Source organism: Falco punctatus, assembly GCF_963210335.1.
Source record: "Falco punctatus genome assembly, chromosome: 3".
Lineage (NCBI taxonomy): Eukaryota > Metazoa > Chordata > Aves > Falconiformes > Falconidae > Falco > Falco punctatus.
Window position 1 is genome coordinate 24,937,348 of NC_137582.1, and position 24,452 is coordinate 24,961,799.

Sequence of the window (24,452 nt, forward strand, 5' to 3'; positions counted from 1 at the left end):
ATAGTTATAAGTTAATAAGTTATAACTTATAAGTTATAAGTTATAAGTTAAATAGTTAATAGTTAAATGAGGACACCTCATATGCAGAGTTGAAGACAAAATTGCAGGCATCTATGGTTGCAGTTGCAGTTCAATTAACAGGCAGAGAAGTAGCAGGAGCTGATACTGTTTAATTTCCTGAATCAGCAAACTGATTTGGAAATTTTTTCAACCTCAACATACTACAAATAGCAAGGGGATAAGGGACTAGTATTGCACTAGGGTAAGAAAACACAGATCATCTCCTATAATTCTGAAATAAATAGTTTTTTGTTTAAATTCCTGTGTTTATGTCAACATGGAGACAAATGCCAGGTGTAGATAGCCAAGATAACTTCAAACCACCAGTTCTAGAACTGAATGTTCCATAGGTATATCTATGATGTGCTATCCGCATTAGTCTACATGCAATTCTGCCAAAAGAACCTACCTGTAACTACTGTATCTGAATGGCATTTGCTACCCGTTTGGGTATTTTAGCACTGTACCCTGGTATGATTTGACTCCATGCAGCTTATGAAGTTTAGATCACATGGAAATGTTAAATGGCAGCTGTATAAATAAATTTCCCTGTGTAGTCTTGGGAGTCAAACATTTTGGGTATCTACTTCTGACTTTAAATCTCACTTGACTTTTGGATCTGAACATGTAAATCAAAATTCTTGTACTTAAACCTGAAGAATCAGAGGGAGATCACTCTGGAGTCACATATGCTCAGACTCTAAAAGGAAGCCACTTTCAGAGCCCAGTCTATAGCATAATCTTAATACCTGACTCCCAATGGTGACAAATTATTTTTCCAAAAGGCTCAGAATTGAAGAGCACTCCACAAGTACCAGACATTGTTAAAAATTACCAAGCCCTCAATTACTCTGCTATTTACTGTGACTAAAGCAGGTGCACCTGACAGTACGGATTTATTTTTTCTAACTCTATCTATCCGTCTTGCCTGGCTGAAACAGACAGAATCTCTGAGAAGCACAGCCACAGTTTAAAAGACATCTTCCCCCAAACTCTGATTACTTTAAAAAACTAAAATTCTGATAGGGGAAAACAAATCCTAATTCAAAGCCTAGATACTTATGGGACTCTTTACTTCTTCCTGTCTTGCTTGACAGAGTTTTCAAGCTGCTAATACTTAAATATTTTGTAAGTTAGGCCCCGAGTACCTAATTTTCACCAGGAAAACATTCATCTTAAATTATTCAGCTGAACAGGAAAGCATGTCTAGCTCTAAAGAACTAAACAGTGTGCAGCTCTGATTAGTCACCCAAGCACAAGCATTTTGCAGCTTTGTGTACTCATCTAGTTAGGAAGAGTTCCTAGTTCTAATACAGAAAGATTATATTTGCAGTAAAACTAAAACCAAAAAACCTAAAAAACAAACAAAAAAAAAGGCAAAACCTGGATTTGAAAATGACAGAGATGAAAGCTTGTTTCGTCTTCTCAAGAGACCTGATGTGCTCTGGCACATTTGAGACAACATCACAGAGAATTAAATATGTTCACTCAATTGTGGAGAAAGCTACAATAGTTTTTGCTTTTGTTATAGGCACCCTCACCATAATTGCAGAAGTTCTAGAAATTACACCAGAAATTCTGGTTGGCATTCAGTGCTGCTGAGACCTGCCTCCATTAAGGCCCTTCAAAATTTCAGATTCAGTTAGAGATTTTTGTTTAGAATACAGGTTGGACTCTGCCTATTGAACACAGGCTTCTGGTTTTCCGTGGGAGGATCTGAGATCTGAGCTCCATGACTGCTCAGGGGCAGTTTGGGATCCCTCACATCACCTTGTGTTTCCTTTGCAAACACTGTAAATGAGACGGGTACCTTCCCTACTTAGTATTAGTCACCTCTCTACAGTATTCTGCTGCCTACAGCAAAACACGACATACCTCCTTGCTCAGGGAGTTCAGTGTCTCACCCCAGGATCAATGAGGCTGTCTTTGAATCTACACTTTCATCCAAGATGAGGCTACCAAGGGGATGACAAATGAAGGACAATACAGGTCATAATTATATTTAATTAAATACCATGATATTATGTGGTTAAAAAGCATTTTACTTTAGCATAAAAAGGCAAGAATCATGAAAAAAGGAAAGGACAAGAAAGTAAACAAATAACTGACAAACAGCTAAACACTGGGGATGAAATCTTGTGCCTATTGACATTAATTGTCAGAATACTACTGCAAACGCTGCCTTCATTAGGAAAGTGGTTGCGATACCTGTCTAGTTAATGTCACTCCTACACAGCACTATTACAAGTAGGGTAGTTCTGGCTACTAAATCTTAAGATTTGGCTTTGACCTGAACCATTCTTTGAAATCATTTAATGTTCCACATAGTCAAATAATTTATTGTTTTTGATTGAGAGTTTTCTGCAGCTAGAAGGAAGTATGTCAGTCCCGTTGAATGTAGTCTTCAGCCTACCTAAATTACAGGTGAACACCTTCTTATCTGTCCCTTTACTTCACTGACCTGGAAATCCTAGCAGAGCTTTCTGAACACATGTGGAGACATGATGAGAATTTCACACAAAACTTTCACTTCCAGCCAGAGACATGCATGGAATATCTGGCCTTTTCACCAAAGAGGCTAAATCAAGTCTCAAGACTATTAACTGCTTGAAAAAATAGTTTTAAACTTAAAGCAATCTTCAGTTTGCTCTGAATCTTCAGATGTACTATGAATTTAGGAAAGACTCACTTTTCCTATGTAACTAGCCCTAGAGTTTTGAGCATAAATATCAACCCGTCATCTAGAAAATACATGAAACAATCCACTGAAGAAACATAAGCAATTGTTGTTGGCAATGGTTTCATTAGAGTTATGATTCCTTTGAACATGTCATAGGGTACACCTTCAACAGCTGTGGAATCAAGATCACGTTGTCACACTGTTATGATAAACTTGATTTGTCCTAGAGTCAGTGTCAGTTGCAATTAAAAACCTAATGTCTTCCCAGCTTCTGAAAGTTGATATGATTTACTAAGAAGCAAAATCATCCCAAACCTTCCTCAGCAAGGCTACACATTATCAGTACCTCACAAAAGTGAGCTGTCACTCATTCAGAGTGGATATTTTGACTCTCCATAATGTTTCCTTTTGTTTCTTATGTACTTAGAGGGTTATAAAAATTAATTGAAAAAACTGAACATTTAACAACATTATCATTGGCGTCTTCATTTTTACCTAGTGAAAAGAAGGCTAGGTCTTTACCTTTTGAAGCTTCTGGTTCTTTCTGTCTGAAAAACACTAGAAAAGTCAAGGCTTATTGTTTCCTTCATAAAAGCCCTTGTGTCAGAGCAAAATTGAGACGTGTCTGGGACTCCTCCTTACCTCCTCACATTACCAACAGGTTATGCTCCTCTATCACTGGGAAGGTGCTCCTGTAGTTGACAGCTTCAGTCTACTCTATTTTTAAATTGATTAAACTGCAGAAATCCTTTGCAGTTTCCAGAAGTTAGTCCTTCTTCACAAAGTTCTGTTGGGCCAGCTTGAGCCTCTCAGCTTCTCCATCCTGGGATGCAGCAGGGAAACCTGTGCAACTCCACGTGCCAGGCTCCTAGTCCAGCAGAAACATGCAAGTGAGTCCTTGGATATCCTATCTAAGTGTCCATCAGGACTAAGGTCCACCCCATTAAACTATGCCTTTTTTGGTAGCATAGCTTCTCTGAGAGACTTCTTACTGGAAGGCAAGGCTCAACCAGTGCTTCAGTGTCTCTGCTGCACGGCTCCATATAATGGAACAAGCTTGTCACCTGTAAGTGCCTAGCTGGTGCAGTGCTGTGTTTGGGATTTGGTGCAAGAGCAATGCTAATATAGCACACTGACGGTTTGGGTTGTTGCTTGGTGATGTTTATTCTAAGTCAAGGACTTTTCCATTTCTCAGGCCCTGCCAGCAAGAGGGCTGGAGGGGCATGGGGAACTGGGAAGGGACATGGCCAGGACAGCTGACCCCAACTAGCCACAGGGATATTCCATACCATATGAATTCCTTGGCTTGCTTTGCTTGCATGCAGCAGCATTTGCTGTTAAACTGTCTTTTTCTCAACCCTTGCGTTTTCTCACTTTTACTCTCCCCACTGTGAGGGGAATGAGCAAGCAACTGCGTGGGGCCTGGTTGCCAGACAGGGTTAAACCAGAACAATCACCACAGCTGGGAAAAGTTCAAGTACCTCAGGAGGAGAAGACAGGCAAGAAAGATGAACTGAATGAATTTCATGCATAATATGTAAGACTTAATATAGCACTATTGCATCCGCAGTGCTTGCAGTGCCAAAAGGTGGTTCCAAATGAGTGATATGTTCTTTATATCCATCACCTTTCTTTTTCATTCTACTTAAAGAAAAATACTTACTTATCAAAGCACTAACATTAAGTTACAGCACTGAGCTACTCGCAGGTCTTTACCCACCACAGCTTTCAATAAGCACTGAAAGTTGCACATAGAATCAAATCTGAAATAAACCAGTTTTTTCTCAATGTAGCTGTGAGGTGCAATTAGCATACAAAGTCTAGTGTCAAGTACACAATATCCCTTTCCTCAGCATTGTCACAAAACACGGAACTACTGCAAGTACTTTCGCCAACCAGGTAGTAATTTCCTTACTTTATTACTCACTGGGAGTTATTCTTTAGTAGTGAGTAATGCTTTTAGGTCTTGGGGCTAAAACCACCTACTACCAGGTCTAATGCTCACTCCCTAGCTACATCTGTTTAGCTGTCTGGGAGAATTCACCACTGCACTGCACTTAAAGGCAAGTACAGGATATGACATTGCAGATGTAATAACAACTCTAAATTTTCAATTAATTTTGATATTTTACATTTTTGGGATGCTAAAACGTGTTACTTGCAGAAAGCGGTTTCTGAACTCTTCAGATGTTTTGCTCAGAACACATCTGCTGTTTAGCTGCTGCGAAAGAGTCTGCAATAGAAACAGTCTGTGTATAATCAAAGATGCTCCCTGACCAGTCCTCACGCTGAGCTATTACAGAAGCAGCGGCAGCTGAAGGGAGTGAAAGGGAGCTGGAAGTGGTGCATATTTTGCTGGACTCTGGTATCTTTAAAGCCTTGGGGAGCTAGGTCCAGAGACTCATTTCCTGGGACTAAGTTTGCAAGTTCTGAACCATGTTCTTGATTCAGAGTAAAAATATTTCCTATCAAGATTTATCCTCTGATTTCACATGATATTATTAAAGGAGAGACAGCACAGTGCAGTCTTGTTTCCCTTGCTCCAATCCCTTGCATTTCTGAAACTACCCGTCCTGAAAAGTAAATGCTATGGTACACAAACCTGTTACTGCTTGCTTTTGTTTCTAATACCAGCTGGATCAGTTGTAGGAATAATTGGTCTATGCTTAAGTAATTAATACTGTATCTTTCAACCAAGTTCCAAAACTCAGAAAATCTCAAACCAATTCTTGATCTATTTCTATTTATTGATGGAATTGATGGTAACAGATGTAGAAGCAGAAGGCGCTTTTGCCTTTCCCTTCCATTCCTAATCAGCAAAACATGACTCTAATTTTCAATTAATTGTCAGTTAATTTCCTCAAATGAGAGGCTATGAAAAATGACATTCTGAAGCAACGATGGATTAGGTGGGTACAACTCCTAGTCATGCTGTCATGGAATGATTCATGTGACAGTCTCTCTTCATATCACAAAAATTAGGCTTTAAATCCCTTAGTCATTCTGTAAAAGGTGACACAATAACACATCATTTTGACCTTTACAGTGAGTTATAATTTAGCTGGAAAATTCCCCCCTCTCCCCCACAATACCTGTTTCTCTTTTACAGACCTGCTGCTGGGGAAAATAAGCAGTAGGGGTAGCTGCACTGACAACCAGCATTCCTCTTACCCCTTTCCCAAAGGAGCTTTGCAAACTTCAAGTACTCAAACCTTATAAAGACACGGTCCCTGTTAATGCAAAGCACCTGTTGATTAGCCATAGGCTTTGCAATTCACACCTTGGCCTGTTCCAGCCACATAATTGGGGAAACAACAAATGAACCACTGAAGAAAATAAGTGAAATAAAAGCCAGGATATAAATAAGTACTCTACGCAGACTCCTTAAGTATTGGAAACTTTCCTGAAAATGAATGTACAAACTGGGAGAAATTTTTGGGTTGGACATAACGAAAGGCACTAAGACTGAAAAGTTCAACTGCAAGAAGAATTTGCATGCAAATACAACTGCCTCATTTGACATCAGCACAATCCTCTGAGTTTTCTTCAGAGTGTTTGCAAAGGCTGGGCTCCCCCGGCTTCCCCACCCTGGAGTCCCACGGCTGTGCCCGGTGGGCAGAGCCAGCCCTGCGGCATGCGGCAAGGGGCATGGTGGTGTGGGGAAGAGGCCCAACGCCACGGCCCTCCTCCTGCCACCAGCTACAGTTTGGGGTCATGGGAGGATGCAGCAAGCCGCCTGCCTGTCTGGTGGTCAACGTGCTGAGTGCCCTTGTCATGGACACAGCTTCAGCCTCTTGCTGCCTGTGCTGTAGCAATAAGTGGAGGCAAAATCAGGAGCTGCTCAGAGATGGCGATAACCAGAATATAAAACAGCAGAGAAAGAAGCGGCACTCATGGAAACAAATGTTCAAAGACTTTTTTTGCAGGGAGGTTCCCATGAAGACTCACTGATTCTTACAACCGTAGTGGTAGAGAGCACACGCCGTGGGATAATGCCCCTGCAATGTCCTTACTGCTGACAAAATCAAGAAGGTAGGATCTTCCACGAAAACGAGGCATAAGATTTACCAAAGACATCTACCTGCTAAGAGTAAGCCTTATACAAAGTCAGTCTCTCCAAACAGCAGCTTCACAACGGAGAGATGTTCTGGAGAGCAGAAGGGACCCTTGTCTTGCTGGGGCTTGTGCTAGTTTTTATGTGCTCAAAGAGTTTCACTATTTGAACTTTGTGAACGGAGAAAAACAATCAAAGTCAGAAATCAAAGTCCGACTTCCAGCTGCAAACCATCAAATGGCATTTGCAGCTTGAACAGCACAGTTAGGGCATAATAAATGGCCTAGAGCAAAAGGGAAAGGATGCATTAGGTAGCATTGTTTGGGGGAAAAAGAATGGGAAAAAAGAAAACCTGACAAGAGACTAAAGGAAAAAACATCTTCACTCAGAGATCTGGAGGTGGAATCCCTGTTGCAGAGCTCAGAGGTTACTTGTTGTTTATTTCTCTTATGGATTTCAATATATGTTAATTAAACCCATTGTTAATAAACATAGGGTTTAGACTTTACCCTTACAAGATACACATTATACATTTGCATTTAGCTGCCTCGCTGATGGCAGCTTTCCTATATATTCAGTCTGTTCACTTGTGTTTACTGAGGGATATGACTTCAAAGAGTGCCTTTTGAGTACTGAAATAGAAGGAACTAAAAGAATTTATTTCCCATTTGAGATATTTTTTGATGCAGTTTGTTATTCCCCACTGTGTATCTAATACATTCACATAGACGTGCTGCTTCTGGCAGTATTAGAGATCAGATTTCTGAAATGCTGACAGAATTTCAGTGTTTTTGCTAAAACCATAATCAGAAAAATCTGACTTCTGATAGTTCTCTAGAAATGGGAAGAGAGAATTCATCTCAGTGTCTTCTTGCACTGCGATGGTTGTCCCCACAATGACATTAGTGTTTAGGACTCAGATCCCATCAGGCTTGGAAAGTCTGCAATGTCTTATTTCTGGGGAAAAGCAGAAAATACCCCCCTGTTCCAGATTTAGTTTAACATTTTAACAAAAGATAGAATTTATCTATTGTTTGCTATAGGCATTTGATAAATGGTGCTACCATTAATGGTATTAATTAATGGTGCTACCATCACAACTCCCCTTTTATCCAGGTGTGCTGCAGCGTACTCATAGCAACTGGCATGGGTAAGTGGGAGGAAGGGGGATGGGTTCTCTACAAAGGCGCTGTCTCCGTGTAGGTGGTGGTGATGGTCCCTTGTGCAGTGAGGGGTCTCAGGCAGAGGTCATGGTCTCAAGCGCTGTCTGCGTGGTCAGGGAGGAGTTGTGCTGGGTTTCCTTGGTGGAACACAGAACACCAGTGGTAGGCTTTTTGGGTTGGAGGCAGCAATTGGAGTTGTGAGCTTAACCTACAGGGTGCAAAGGGAAGGTGATTCATCTCACTGAAATGAGATTGCTTATATGTACTTTCTTATTTAAAAAGAGAATGCTCATTCATTAGCCAATGCTGTTCTGCAAAGCTTTTAAGCTCAGAGATCACCAAGCCTATGCTTGTGTTTGATGAATTTGGTGGTAGGAAGGATCTTGACAGCACTTCAGCACAAACTTGGAATCTTTGAGAAAGGTACTTGCAAATCTGTAATTAGTTACTGGCATAATTAGATGGCATTTATTCCTCCCATAGTGTTTTTTTAACCATGTTCAGTTGTCTTTCTTTGCATTGTACTACTCACTTCTCTTGTCCTTTTATTAGCTTCTGGTGAACAGCACTATCTGCAAACAGTATTAAACACTTATCCTATGAAAAATATAATTCCATACTATAGTAAAGTTTATTTTCTTCTTGTTTATAATGGCAGAATGATATTTTTTAGTGAGACATAATATCTTTTATTAGTCAATCTACTATCATTCAAGAAAACAGACAAGCTTTCTAGTACAGAAGTCCAATTTCAGATCTGGGTGTGGAGGACCAAACTGTGGGCAGAGAACAACTGATATGAGTTTAGTTTTATTATGGAGGTTGGGTAAAAAGGAGAATTTATTGCCTTTGGAGAAGAGGAATCATAAATAAAAGATAGTAAAGTAATTTAGTTCCCATGAGGTAGAATGGCTGTGCCTATGCTTACATTGAAACTAGACCACCATCTGTTTATTAGTTTCAGACCCAACAGGCACCACATGGTCCGTGCCCAAGCTGTATAAATTCTCTTACCCTTGCAAAGAAGATGGTAACACCCAATGTGCTTATCAGGAATATTGCCAGGCCAGGCTAAGTCCTGCCCTTTCCCTGTGAGAGTGTTACTTGCCATGAGGCTAGGGGTGCTCCAGAGATGGTACAACAGCTTAACAGTGTCAATGGCAGCAGAACAGTGCCCGTGCCGAGCTGCTGCTTAATTCACTACTGTTCACTACATGCAATTGTCACCTGCAGAACAGTTTTCCTTAACAGCAAAGTAATTAATTTAAGAAGTCAAAATAAGCAGTAGCCTGTATTGAACTTCAGCCTGACACTCCAGAATGTCATATCATTGGGGAAATTAAACTCCAGTTTGTAATTTAGAAAAATACAGTCTTACTACCTGAGCTCACTCCATGGTCCCAATTTAGAAGCATGGTTGTCTCATGCTTTCTGCTAAGTGTCTGACCATCATTCATTCCCCTGAGAAGCAGGTAAGAATACAGAATTCAGTTTTACTTGAAATCACAGTGGAAGCCTACAAAATAATTCACAGAGGCCAAACGGTTCTGTTACGGGATAGAGAAACAGCTGCAGTAGCACCAGAAATCAGTATTTCATACAGGAGCTCATAACTGGGATATGGCCGAAGCCTAAGCATATTTACCTGCAAATATTCGTGATGTAGATGATTACTCAGAAAGTCTGTGGGTGGCAGCTGCTGGCCTAAGAGAAGGAACATTTTTGTCATTTCTGTTTTTTGTGGTTTGTGACAACTATTGAATTATTATCAGTCATAAAAAAAAACAAAAAACAAAACAAAAAAAACCCAAAACAAAACCAAACAACCACAAATCAGAAAACTAAGGTTTGGCTAATAATTTTCCTTCCATTTCTAGCTGTTAACATCTTTCAGAAGAAAACATGTTAACTTACACTGGACTTAAACTAGCCAGGACAAATATGTTGGATTTAGTTCCAAAAGGATGACACTTCCTTCTCTTTTCTTTTTCCCCCATTTTCTTTATCTCTGTATCTTAATCACAAATGTCTAATGATTCACCACTTTCGTATTAGTGGTGATAAAGTGTATATCTTTTGTTATCTGCAAGTGCTGCCTCTGAATGAGCTTGAATCTGTCTCATCATCCCATGAATGGTTTAAAAATCATATCATTTGTATTAACTGACTTCTCAAATTTCATTAAAAACAAAGGAAAATGCATTTTTAAAAAAATGAAGTCAAAGAGGACATTATTTGATACCTAGAACAACTTCTCTTTCTGAAGTTCTGCTCATGTTTCAATGGAGAGAACTGGAGGTCTCATCATACACTCTTTTGTTTTCATGGTAGATTTGGTGACCATGAGTGAATCTCATTGCTGTTGATATTCTTTACTTGCCTTTCTTTGTACTGATGTCCTCCCAGTTGTTCCCTCCAGCAGCATTTTCCTAACACTGGCCATTTCCAGCAGAGCAGCAGAATGGTACTAGGAGCAAAGAAAGCAACACAAAAAGGAAATAACATCATTTATATTTTGTGCTTTGTGAGTCTCTCATGGAACCAGTACATGACCTGTTTGTACATAAAAGGAGAAATTCCATGGAAAAACCTGGTAATCTGAGTGTTCTGCTATGTTTCTCAGAATGCACCACAAACCCTGCAAGCTGACTATGAACTCCAGTTTTCCAGATGATCTGGGACAGGGTTTAAGAGGCTTCGCCAAGGCAAGGTAACAAATCTATATCAGATACTCATCATGACAAGGTGGTCAGATGTTATTTGTGCATTAAGTTCATTTCCAGCCTAATGGATTTGCTCATCAGAATGACTATGAGAAACAGCATTACTGTGCCCACGTCTGTAAAACCCTGTACAGGTAGAAGCTCCTTCCCAAAGCTTCTTGAAGCCCAGGAACACTGAATGCCTCTCTCCCAGGCCCCCAAAGCTGCAAGTTCAAGCAACCAGCTTTGACCTCAGGACTGGTGGCTGCAAATCTGGCTTCTGCTGGAGTGGCAGAGTCAGTTCTGGGCAGGTGCTCGTGGGGAAAGCTGAAGTGAAAAAGCTAGGGAGGGTTGACAGAGCTTTTGGAGGATTGCAGCCTTCTGTCTTCTCTCTGTATCCCACCCATTTCACAATGTAGCATGCCCTTTCTGCTTCTTTGGCTGTGCTTGTGCCATTGAGTAGCCCATGTCCTGGGAGTCCTCTCAAACAAGACAGATGCTCTCAGAGTATCTATTGGAAAAGCCCTGGGCCATATTTGCTCCTGAAGCCCATCAGGGGATGGTTTGGGATGGTGCTACCTACTACCCACCCAAACAGCTCTAACAGTTCAGTGATGTGGGTAATGGAGTTCCAGTGTCTCTTCCTGACACTCCTCTACTAGTACAGAAAAGCCCTTTTCTCCCAGCTCCCTACTCTACCTCCACCTTGGTCTTCACAGTCAGGTCCTGCTCCGCACACTGTCCTGTCCCTGAGTTTTCCTCTCCTCAGCCTACCCTCTTACAACACTCCTTCCTCCAGCACCTCTGTTACAGGATTGCTCTACAGATCCCCTCTCTTGCTGGGGCCCACCACAGTGCTTTCCCTCCTGCCCCATGTGCCCCACAGCTTCCCTCTGACTGCCCCACCTCTGCCTCCTGGCAGAGGGGAATGGGTTGGGGAGAGCACAGGCAAGTGGCCGGTGCCCACATCTGTCCCCCATCCCAGATGGTACTTCTCCCCAACACCCAACACACCTCCTACCAGCATTGATACAGGGTCTTGGGTGGGACAGCACCCAGGATCCCATGGCTGGGACACAGTTTGGGCAAGGAAGAGGTGCTGCGTCTGTGGAATGCAGCTAACAATTATTTACTTCTACTTTGAAGTAGAAGAAAATTATTATTTAGCTTGATACATGCTTGGAAAAAAAAATCCCTTGAAGGTATTTGCACTGATGCAAAAGTGAACATTCCTCTAAAACTGTTTTGGGTACTCTTTTGTTCTCTGGATATTTTCCATGCTCAGAGCTTGCAATGACATTCTGTCATGGAACACTGTTAAATGCTCCACTTTATGTGTCCCTGGAAATAATATGTAGAGAGGCAAAGGTGAAATGCCTTTTGTGCTCAGAAAAGTTGGCTGAAAATGAGCCACATGCCCAGCAAAGTGTCAGGAGTTCAGAGAAAGTGAACGCAGTGAGAGCGAGAAGATACATGAACGATATGGTGTACTCCGGCAGGCACAGGCTGCTCCATCCCAGTTCATATCTCATTGTACAACCTCTTCTTACTTTTTCTTTATCCCCACCCTTCCACCTCCAGCATACCGGGTCTGTGTATGCTCTTTTTAAAGAATCTTGAGTACTTGGCAAAATGTTATGCTTCTGATATGACAGCTTCGCCTAACAAACACACACTAATTATGTGACAACAAAAAATGTGGCCAAAATTATTCTTTCCTCCATCTTCCATCAAAGATCGTTCCCAAATGGATTCTTGCTACATGTAGTTTAGTTTTGCTGATTATTCCTTGTCCTCTTGAATGACTCAGCTGTTTTGAAAGCAAGTGGGCCAAAAACTCCTTCAGCTTCTCAGTCTGCTGATGTGCATTGCAAACCATTTTGGTCTATAAGAATTAGAATTACAACAAGATTTTTACATCCTGTTTCAAGCTCTTTTTCTCCAGAGTGACAGTGGATGCCATGCAAGATGAACAGGAACATCAGTAGAACCTGTCAGACATTAAAACAGACAAGTCTTTCCTCCCCAGAGAGTTCTTCCTTGTTTCGGGATGTACCATCCTCAGTGTTTTGAAAAACAACACTTCAACACTGTTCTGCCCTGCCATGGACCGACTATACCAGTGCTCCAGGCATACTATGTGGGTAAACTACATTTTAGAATAGCTAAAACAGTCATTCCCCAAATAAATCAGTTCTCGGCATTAGCTAACTGTTACAATGTTATAATAATATCTAATTAATCAATTAATTAAGTATTAATTCAATAATATTTAGCTGCTTGTCCTTTTGGACAAGAACTGTGAAGGAGGGGTTGTGATTGAGGAGCTTACCTGTGTGCACATAGGCACATACCTAATTATAAGTCTTAAGGACTTTAATTATGAGTGATGGCTGGAGAGGTGAAAAGATAGCTAGAAATAAGGATTCACATAGCTGAGGTTGAGTGTAGTAGTGGGAGGGGGCTCAATGCACCATGAGGACTCATGACCCAGCCCCAGTGGGTCATCTGAGCCTAGAAGGGTACAAGGGTGGCCATGGCTGAGCAGGACTATCTGGGAGCCCTGAGATTCCGCATGGAGATGCAGCCAGGTGGCCTGGTCACAGTTAGAGGACACTGGCTGTCCCAGGGAGCCCAACATTCCTTTGGTGAGGCCGGTGGGCTGATCAGGCCCCCAGTGAGTGTGATCAGTGGGGGATGTCTGAGCATTTTCACAGTGGAGTTTCTTCCCTCCACCAGCTACTTTGTATAAAACTGCACAGGACTCAGCTTGCATCTGGTAGTTGCTCCTTTGGGAGAAATTCCCCCATTTCATGTTTATGAATTTCATGTTCATAAACGTAAAATAAAATTCACTGTTTATTTCCAGTGAATCAATGTCAGACATTTCTGATGCTGGTTCTACTATAAGCAACAAATTTCCCTGGAGATGTGTCTGCACAGGCCGTGTTCATCCACAGCAGACTTGCCCAGGAGCTTGGCAGGGTTGCCTACCCTCTGAATAACACCTTCTCATATGGCGCTAAATCTGGTTTTGTCCTGTAGCACTAAACACACCTACTTACCAAAATAATAACTATTTAAATGCGTTAATTGGGTCTGGCTGGGATGGAGTTATGGCTGGGATGGAGGGATGGCTGGGATGCTTCTCCATAGCCGCCCATATGGTACTGTGTTTTGTATTTGTGGCTAAAACAGTGTTAGCAACAGACCAGTATGCTGTCTGGTGCTGAGCAGTGCTCCCACAGCGCTGAGCCTTTCTCTGTTTCCAGCTCTATCCCCATAGCAAGTAGGCCAGGGTGGGCAGGAGGCTGAGAGGGGGATACAGCCGGGAGAACTGACCTGAATTGTCCAAAGGGATATCCCATACCATGTAATCATGCCCAGGAGTAAAGACAAGTAGTAGAGAAGAGGTTGAAGTTTTTGGCTTCCAAGGTGGCTATTGCTTGGATATCGGCTGTGCACCGTTCTTCTTGTGGGAGGTGGGGAGTGACTGCCTTTTCATCGCTTAGTTTCCCCCTACTCTTTCCTTCACCTATTAAATTGTCTTTATCTCAGCCTGCAAGTTTTCTTGCTTTTGGTCTTTATATCCTCTCTCCCATCCTACTGGGGTTGTGGGGTGGGGAGTAAGTGAGCTGCTTAGCTCACCAGCTTAGCTGCTGGCTGGGGTCAATCCACCATGGTGCACCATCAGCTGTACAGGGCATATGTGATGCATTAGGGATTCAGTTCATCTTTGTGGTCAATCCAGAGAAATTTGTTATGGCAGTGTGAAGTTTACTTCTAGGTCTTCTGCTCAGAAGAATTCCACCTCAGATTAGTATGTCAAGCTATGATATCAAATATTGTGATATTTCCCTCTTACTCAAAATTATAACGACATCTGATACTGAAATAAAACTGAAGCAGCTGTCAGAAAAAAGCCAATGTAGATTTATGTAAAAAAGTGGCAATAAATGGGAAATTGAAAGTAGCACAAATAGTTACGCCTTCAATACTAACAAAATTTACCAAATACCTTTTTCCTGACTGTTTAGGTTTATACATCAAATCATAGTAAAAGTGCATGTATGGTAAACATCACAAAATGTCTGAAAACAATTAGAAAAATTACCACTTGAACGTGCAATAAAAGAGAGAGAAATGCAATATAATGCGAGGAATAGGACAATTATGCATCTTCACCAAGTAACAAAGTCCATCTGAATGGGAGCAGAAAACCACTCAGCTGATACGATCTATTGCTGCTAGGAAAGGCTCCAAGAGTGAGGTTTGTAGAGAGGAACTTAAGCTTGACCTGACAATGTCTCTGGGAAATCTGCTCCAGTGTTTGACCACTCTCACAGTAAAAGTTTTTTTCTAACGTTTAAGTGGCATTTGCTGTGTTTTGATTTGTGCCCGTTGCCTCTTGCCCTGTCCCTGAGCACCACCGAGAAGAGGGTCCAGTTTCTCTCCCATCAGGTATTTATACATGCTGGTGAGATCCCCCACTTCTCCAGGTTGAACAATTCCAGCTCTCTCAGTGTCTCCTTGTATGTCAGATGCTCCAGTTCCTTCTTCATCTCTGTGGACCTTCACTGGGCTCACCCCAGTATGTCCATGCCTGTCTCATACTGAGGAGTGCAGTGCTAGACATAGTATCCCAGATATGTCTCTACAGTGTTGAGCAGAGGGGAAGGATCATGTTCCTTGACCCGCTGGCAATCCTCTGTCTAGTGCAGCCCAGGAGGTTTGTAGCCTTCTTTGCTGCAAAGGCTGATTGCTGCCTCATGGTCAGCTTGTTCCCCAGGATCCACAGTGCTTCATACCTGCAGAGCTGCTCTCCAGCAGGTCAGCCCCCACCATCTACTAATGTATGGGGTTACTCATCCCCATATAGACAACTTGAGTAGGATACCAAGTGAAAAGATTAAGAAACCTACTACCTGGAATTCACAAAAGTCAGCAAGGTTTGACAGAATGAGCCATCTGTCTTTAGTACTAGTGACGAGCATGTACCCAAGAAATGAGAGACCTGCATCTGGCTTTAGCCTAGCCTCTAGGGAATTCAGCCTGCTCCCCAGAAGAGTGAGTTTCCTTTGCATTACCTGGAGGAAAGCAGAGGAGACCAAGTACTTCCACTTGTCCTCCAGAGGGTGACTCCAAGTGCAAGTGACTGACATCACCAGAAAAGCAAGGCAGAAACCATCAGGTAGGGGAACCAGCTAAACTGATCCTGGAGGCCAAAGAACAAAGTGGCTCCTGGTCTCCACCCCTACTCACAAGATGACTTCTTTCCTCCTCTTTTTTTTTAATTATTTATTTGGTTTTCTTTTTTTGTTTGTTTGTTTTGGTTTTGGTTTTGTTTTTTTGGTTTTTGTTTTTTGTATTTTTTGTTGTTTTGTTGTTTTTTGTTTTTTGTTTTGTTTAATGCTGTCCAATACAAAATGCATAAATAATTTTTGTAGCAGGGACAAGGATTCACATGAATCCCTTCCGATTTAAGCACTGCAACTGCTAGACTACAGGCAAACTGCTCTTCCTTCAGGAAACAAAGCTTGTTTTTTTAGGATGCTCATTCTCCTACAGATGACAAAGGATAATGATGTTACATTATCTGTCCATTGCCATGGACAGCAAGGCAAAAGGTATGTATTCAAGTGGTTGTTAAAAAATTAAAGTTGCAGTGTAATTATCTTGCTTAACATTTTATTAAAGTAGCGACAAAAGACCATCAGAAATTAATCTCCACAGTAGCATGCATGAAATAATTACAAAATGCTTCTTTTGAACAAAAAATATTCTTAATTTTAAAAGGACTACATTTATCAGCAGTACATTTCTCTGAAGAATTTCACAATCTTCTTAATAAAGTGATTTATAAACCACATGCAGTGACAGAATAAGATCAGGATTACTTTGGGTAGGTGTAAAATAAACTCCTTCTAAACCAGCTGCTCTTGAATAGTTTGTGTGAAATCAATTTTCCAGGATTCAGCTCCCAATTTAAGGAATTCTGGGATCCCAACTACTCTGGCTGAATGAATTCACCGGCATTTGCTGTATCAGTGTACCCCAGTAGTAGTGAAAGAATCAGGAGAAAACAATCTCTTATTGAACATAACAGCAAATAAAGAGTTCTGTCTGAAGAGATAATAAAATACTGGAAGATCATTTTGACATTTCACTGCAATTTGTAACAAAACCTCAACTTTATACAGTAGAATTCATATAATAGTGGAGAAATAAATAAGCATGTGCAGCATTGTTGAAAGAACAATTTAGCTTTGCACATTCTTGAAAGAATATGTTTCTTTCCACAGCGACAATGCTCAGATCTGGGATTTTTTTTAGGACAGCTTTTTAAAAAACAGCCAAGAAATATTTGTCTGCTTCCAAAGGTCAAGTGACTGATCTGAGCATTCACTGTGTCATAGGGGAGCTACGGCAGCATCTCCTGGAGTAGGATCCTTCAGTCTGTGATACTGGACAATTGGTTTTGAAGGGAAGTTAGTGAGAGCTTTATCATTTGACATGTGCCATTCACCTCCACAGGAGCTTCATAACCCACTTCACAATACATTGGAGCTGCTTGATATGTCCTTAACTCTGACCTCAAAGAGCTCATGCACTAATTTGAGCTAAAGTGTGTTTTCAATAATACACTTAACCTTTCTCAGCCGCACAATTTACCAACACTGGAACTTCCAGCATCTCAGTATTTCACAGGAGAAGCAGTGTAGCTCCAAAAGCCAGATGTTACAGCAGCATCTCTTCTGTTACATGCTGGATAAAGTTCCAAATAAAAATGCAAAAAGAATGCAGTCTCTTACATCAAAACCATTAGATGATGATATAGACATGAGTTTCAATATTGCTACCAATCAGACAATTCTTTCAAACTAAATGTTGCAAAGGGATTTGTTATCCACAAAATAAGTATATAAAGATAGTTACACTGCTGCGGTAGTTGACATCCAGTCACTTTCACTTCTAGCAAAAAAATTTGTCAGCATTAATAAATTTAAAATCAAACACATTTTTCAATAAATACATGCCCACATATCTAATCTAAAGCATACAGGTACAAGAAGAAAGGTTGCTTGCTTTTATAAACCAAAGAGCAAACATAGAAATAGATCTAAAATCACATTAGCAAGATATCTAGCAAAGTTTCCTAGTGTTAGCTGAAGGAACCACTATAAAATTAGCATGGAGTTAATGAACAACATCTATAAAGACATAGCCACTGCACACTGTGAGTTAAAATCACATCTTAAGTTAAAATCTGCAATTTTAGATATTGCCTTTGTGCACACAGTTTTGCATGCATAATCATTTTTGTTTGCACAAATAAGTGTTAGAATGAAATAATTCCTTCTCATTTCTTATTCCAAGTGATGGTGCATACAAAATCACTGACATAGATTTTAGCCACTGATGAAACCTCACTAAGAATATGGGCTTAAATGCTTCACCTTAGCATCTGAAAAAAAAGGCTAAGAAAGCAGAAGGTTACTTTTTGAGCAAAAAGACAAATGAAGGAGAGAATTTACTACTGATATTGTCAGTCTATGAAAGTTGTAATCCAGTCTGTACTCTGAAACGGGTTAAGATAAAAGTGTAAGTCTGTGTTACTGTTTCTACACAAATACCTAGCTCAGTTCTTAGCCCAGCCAGTTGTGCACCTGACAGTATAACCAGCTTTCCGTGGTATGCCCTCTCTCTGCCTGCTGCTTGTTCTGGAGGTCTGCTTGCTTTTTAAGCAAGAGAAGGACCTAGTACTGGCACCTGTTTGGAAAGTCTGGATGGTGAGTCCTGGTTCAAAAGCACTGGGCAGATGCCTAGCTAATAACAGCGTGTGAAGAGCGAAAGGATTTCCAGGTGCTGGCCCCACCAGCAGCCACCTCTGCACCCTCTCCCTCCATCATTGACCCAGGGATCTGCTTTGATCAGCTGTGAGCGGTGCTGGCTGGCTGCAGACAGAGGCTTTGCTCAATCAGATACAGGAACTTGCTTTTACTTTGAATAAGCCTCTTGGCTAAGTAAATATAAATGCCTGTGTAAGATTTCCCAGATAATTTCATTTTACTGTGACAGTTACTTTGGAAGAAACGTTACACAGGTTGTGGTACTTCTCCTTGACTTCCCCTTATAGTGGCAAACCACAGCTTTAAGCATGTGTGAGCAGTAAAATGCCATAGAACTCTGTAATTTCACGTCAAGTTCTACAAAGGAAAGGTTTGTTCAAAGTGTACATCACTGCCATAGTGCTGTACTTAAGAGATATGATTGCCAGGTACTAACTCTAGAATAACATTGGTATTCTTCTCTTGTGACTCTTGAGCCCTGGTCAGCTTTGCCTGCTTGGCTGACATGTGACTTACCCTGCCATTTAATTTTTTCCTTATTATTTTAAAAGCAGAAGAGGCTGGACATCCCCCTACCAGTTGTGTGGGTGTTCAGACGCCACGGTGATGGAGCATCCACAGAGAAAGACCCCACAGTGATGAAGCATCCACACAGAAACAGGCCCCACGGTGATGGAGCATCCACACAGAAACAGGCCCCACAGTGATGGAGCTCCTGCACAGAAACAGACCCCACTGCCAGAGCCTTTGCCACCTGGGCAGGCAAGCCAGCAGGCCTCAGGTCCCCCAGTAAGTAAGAACCCCAATGCAGAGGATCTAGGAAATGTTGTGACACAGCCTGCATGGGTTCAGCGGCTGGCTCTGCTCCAGCCAAAGCTCTGCCAGCTCCTGCGCTCCGTGGGGCAGGCTCCAGCGTACAGCCTGCCCCTGGAAATGCCCACAGGTACGGTGTTCTGCCTGGGTTTGATACTGACTCCCCCTAATCTGGGGGAAAAAGGTCTCAAGAAGCAGGATACCCCTGTGGTCTTGCTCCTGCTTGCCAAAATGAGAAGGCAAGTGCTGATGGAAATAGAAGATAGAAAGGGCTTTCTGGAGGAGGTTTGTCGTGTCTGTAACCACTGGTTTAAAAAACTGCTGCTGTTGGTCCCCTCCATGCCCTGCCATCATCCTGCCAGGCTAGAAAGGACTTGTGGAGCTCTGCAAGGTTAAAACAGGAGCTAAAGCAAGCATGCGGATGGAGCAGGATACAGAATGTTTGCTTCCTCCTCGCCATCCAGAGAACGTTGAATGAAGGCTTTTGGATGCAGCAGACATGGGTTCACATAGAAATTTAAATCTGAGGCCTATCGGGGTATTTTTAATTCTCTCCAAGTTTTCAAATATGGATGATTGTAACTGAAAGTGGTCGGAATCAGGGAAGCAGCTGTATATGTAAGGGAAAACCAGACGGGGAAGCCTTACAATGCTAGTGAGGCTACCTCTTTCATCCCACACTGGACAGGTTTTTTACTAGAACAATTAGGGTTTTTGCAGCTTTTAAAAGGTCATGTACAAAAGATGTGCAACATATTGATAACAAACAAGAATACGCAGGCATCTTCCTGAGTTTCTGTTAATGTTGCACAGGAACAGGAAAATACAATTCTAGCAAGAACACGAGCTGGTCTAGAGAAAAGCCAAAGTGGTACTGTATGTTTTGACTGCAGCTACATCAAGGAGATCATGGCCTCAGACTGCTTGTCACTGGCCCATGCAGGAAGAGCGTGCAAGCGGCTATGCTGGCAAGTGAGACGCCATTGTGATCTCTTCCAACAACACTTTTTATGTCCTGAGGTATTCTAATGCATAACTTTTGAGATGAAAAATGAAAAAAGTGTCATTTTTCACTGAATTTTCCTCTCTTCTCTAGGCATTTTAGATACTGAAGCTATAAGCCCCCTGTAGCAGTCTGAGACACAATTGCTATTGAACCAAGATAAAATTAGCTAGTAAAAGCCTGTCCAGTACTATCCAATACCTGTCAAGTTCCGACAGGATTCATTATTAGCCGAGACTTATATTTAAAGAGGTACATCTATAAAGTAGCTTGTTGAAAAAGTAAGATTCTTTTTAAAACTTCCTACTGACTTTTAAATTTGTTTATTCCCTGAATGAATAATATTCATTAAATGGTCTTCTTATTTCATGCTGTTCAAGGTAAAAAAACAAAAAAAAAAAGGAAAAAAAAAAGATTTCATGCTCTTTGCCATCAGATATCTGCCTATTGAAGCAGGTTATGATGTTGCAATTAGATTTGCGCTGCTGTGTGATGAGGGAGTCAATGTTGGGTAATTACTGTAATCAGCAGCAGTTCTGGCTGCTGTCAGACAGGGCTTGCTGGTGCTGCCCAGCGCAGCCACGCAGGAGGTCAGCGTCTCTCCTTGCCCCTCACCTTCATTGGGAGCATCACCCACTGCCCCGCTCTGCATCTGTAGGTGGAGACGTCCTGGGCAGCCTTGTTCTTTCTAAGAGCGCAGACCACTCTTTGGCCAGTACATGAGACGAAGGATTTGGGTATTCTGCTGAAGCCAGCTCACCTCCTTAATGTTAGGTGCTTTGTTCAGTGAGACTCAGTAGTATATTCTTTTCCCTCCCAAAGAGGCTGCATTTTCTTGTAGGATGCAGAGAGGTGTGTAGGGATATATGCAATTCCGTGAGCAGAAATGCCTTCACATTTCATACAGGTTGGTGGGAACAGAGCATCCAAAGGTTCTATACAGTTGCGTACTCAGAACAAGGTGGGCCTCAAGCCTGAAAATCAGGAAAGAAGAAGCAAAATGAGAAAGAAATATTTTTCATTCTCATATCATCTGCAAAAGGAAATGAAAAAAACCCTCTCTGTGGATCATCTATATTGTAAGATCTAAGGTATGCAGGCTTATGAACAGCATTTAAGTGGTATTGTGTAAAAAAGCATTGTGAAAATACTAACATGCATCATCGTGTAGAAGAGTGAAAGAGATGTCCTGCACATGGGGATATCAGGTGGAAGAGAATTGGATGCGGCTTTCAGCACTCTCAGGACCAGAGTGCGGGTGTGGGGAAGATGCGCATCTTCTCTTGGCACCAGCTGCACGGTGGCACTGGGCTAGTTAACCCCAAGCTGGAGCCAAGGGGTGAGCATTGCCCTCCTTCAGGCAGCCAGGGCATGCGCCCGAGGGATCACTGAGCCCAGACACCAATGCCCACCCTCCAGCCAGACATGTCAGGCACCGTGCCCGAGCACCATTCTCTGATGCTTTAACATTGTACTCGCTCCTCAGGGAGTAAGGCTTAACCTATATGTTTCTCCTCATCCTTCCCTGTACGCCGGATCCTCCCAGTCACATCCTGCTCGGCACAAGGCTCTTTGAGAGCATCACTTGCCAGAGCCAGGCAGGTCTCCCTCCACGCCGTGCCCTGTTTGGTGGCACCATCTGTCACTGCCAGCCTTCTCTGGTCCTTGGCTGGGCTGCCCCAACTGACAGCTGGCACAGCACAGCCCTGTGAACTTGAACATGCTCTGCTTCATGAGGACTCTACACCAAATATCAAAATGTATTTACTGTTACCTCAGATGACAAACATGTATCACCAAGGGACAGCTTTGCAGAGGACAGGTAGGTGTTGGTGACAGTAATGTCTTCCAGCTCAGTGCTGAAGTGATCAGACTCTTTGACGATGTTATAACTGAGGGCCACACTGTAACTGGCCGGTTTCTTCTCCCCTTTCTGCTGGCAATTGCAGAGTTTCCTGAAGGCTGCTCTGAATTTCTGGGACATCAGATTGTATATTACAGGATTGATGGCACTATTCAAATAAATACAGATTCTGCAAAATAGCAGGAACCAGTTTTCTTGGAAGGGGCTGGAGAGAAAGGAATTGACCACCACCAATGTGCGGTAGGGCATCCATAGAAATGCAAATAGAACCACGACGATAGCCAGCATCTTGGTAACCTGGGGGAACACAGAGGCAGATGGAAGAGGGGCAGAAGGTTAGTGCTCATCTTAGAAGGAACATGTGCATTCCTACATCTCTAGGGCCAAAGCAAAACTATGAACAGACTTTCTCCAGCTGAGAATTTCTGATCAATGTTTCATTCAGAAAGGTTTTGCTACAGTAAGAAGGACAAAAGACCTGTCTCCCAATTCCTCCTAGTTTTTGTTAAATGACATTTGCCAGGTGACATCCCAGTAAGCTAATTGTACACCTTAGACTTTGCAGCTTATCAAGCTGGAAAAAGTTGTTGATTCAAATGGAAAAAAACAGAGGTCTAAAGACATTTTTTCCAACCACATTACATTTTCTCCTTTAGACTAATATAGTCTGATGAGCAATGAATCTGAAGCCTGCTTAGATTATCTGCTTTAACAGCCCTCTAAATGAATTTCCAAAATCCAAAAATAATGAAAAAAAATATTTAAATTTATTTCTATTCCCCAAATCCTCAATGTTTAATTAGATCTTCATTATTTGATGTTTACCCTGAAATGTCCATTACAGTTTACAGAGCCAGGGAAAAAAGGGATTATCAGTAAAGCTTGATTATTATAAGAACTTCCATCTATTGTGTAAATTTGTTTTGAAGAAACTAAAAAACAACCTCTGGAGATACCCAGGACAGCTGAAATGAAGGGAACAAGAAATAATTAAAAAATCAGGAAAAAAACCTACTGTGAAGAGAGTCTTTCTCTTGTAAATAATTTAATTCAAGTATATATGGTATTCCCTACTCTCTACATCAAAGCAAGTTTGAAAGATGTTCATAAATAAGGTAGAAAGTACAGTGAGAGGTGACAGTGGGATAGTACAGTGCCATGGTCTCATGTAAGTCAGGAGGTGACTTGGTTAACTGCGTGTAAATGAACTGGAAAGCATTGGCACTGATTTTGGTGAGCTACAACTGCTCCTCTTGATTGTGTGGTTTTTTTACTATTTGCCTTTCTTCTTGGCATAAAACTGTTTTGCCTATTGACAGATTCAAGAACTTCTTTTTACCTTTGCTTTATTTCTTTTTTCTGTGCACCTGAAATGAAGTTATGCTTCAATGAAACAGCAACTCCTCTAACCACAGAATCCATTCTAGCTGTATGGGTTATAATTTCTTGCAGAAAAGACATAAGTAGATCGGTAACAGTTTTAGTTGTTTCCAGGAGGACAGACAGATAACTCCACTAAAATCACTTATAAATACATGCTAGTTTTTAAGTGTGTTTTTTTAGTTTGAAGTTATAGGATAGTGTATAATTCTCGTTTTCTGATCTCTCCCTATATAGAAAGCCTGCCATCTCATTGCCTAAGGGATGTATTTTCTTCCAGCTACCTAGAAAGACACATATACATATAACCCAATTTGTTGTTTTTGTTATAGATACTATGAAAAAGAATGGGATGAAGAGCAAAGTTACTTTACAAACTGATATATCTTTGTCTATTTTTAAATGCACGTATTCAAAGCTACAATTTTATTGTATAATTCTCCTCCCTTCACCCTCACTTTTGTTTTCGCTACAGCTGTGTTCACTTGACACTTCTTTTCTTGTCTGCTGTGCACAAACACACATCCTAACAGAGTACAATGGAAATGTGAATGTCTCAGATAGTTAAAAGGATGATTTGTCCTTATCTCCAAACCACCTCCAAAAGGACCAGTCCTGTGAGCATGGCTACAAAGAGTGAGGAGACCCTCTGGCTGAGGAAGGCTCAGGGACTCCTGACCTTTCCTCCCTCCAGCTCGAGCCAGCCTGTGCCTCCAAACCGAGCAAATCCATTCAGCTGAGAATAATCATTCATCATGGAAAATAATCCACATTTAAAGCAAGAAAGTAACCATTTATGGAGCTTGGATTAACAATGGGACTGAGTCCAACTGACAGATGTGTTGCAGCAGCTCAGGCATTCAGAGGGTGAGTGGGTAACAGT

At 41.6% G+C, this 24,452-nt stretch overlaps 1 protein-coding gene across 1 annotated transcript in view; it reads right to left on the reverse strand.

The window, feature by feature from the left end:
• Window positions 1-48: 48 nt before the first annotated feature.
• Window positions 49-24,452, reverse strand: part of TRHR (thyrotropin releasing hormone receptor) — a 35,788-nt gene continuing 11,384 nt past the window's right edge. The window contains exon 2 of the mRNA XM_080381583.1: window positions 49-22,486. Within this exon, the coding sequence (XP_080237709.1) occupies window positions 22,079-22,486 (408 nt within the window). The 3' untranslated portion in view covers window positions 49-22,078. The remainder of the gene's footprint in view (window positions 22,487-24,452) is intronic.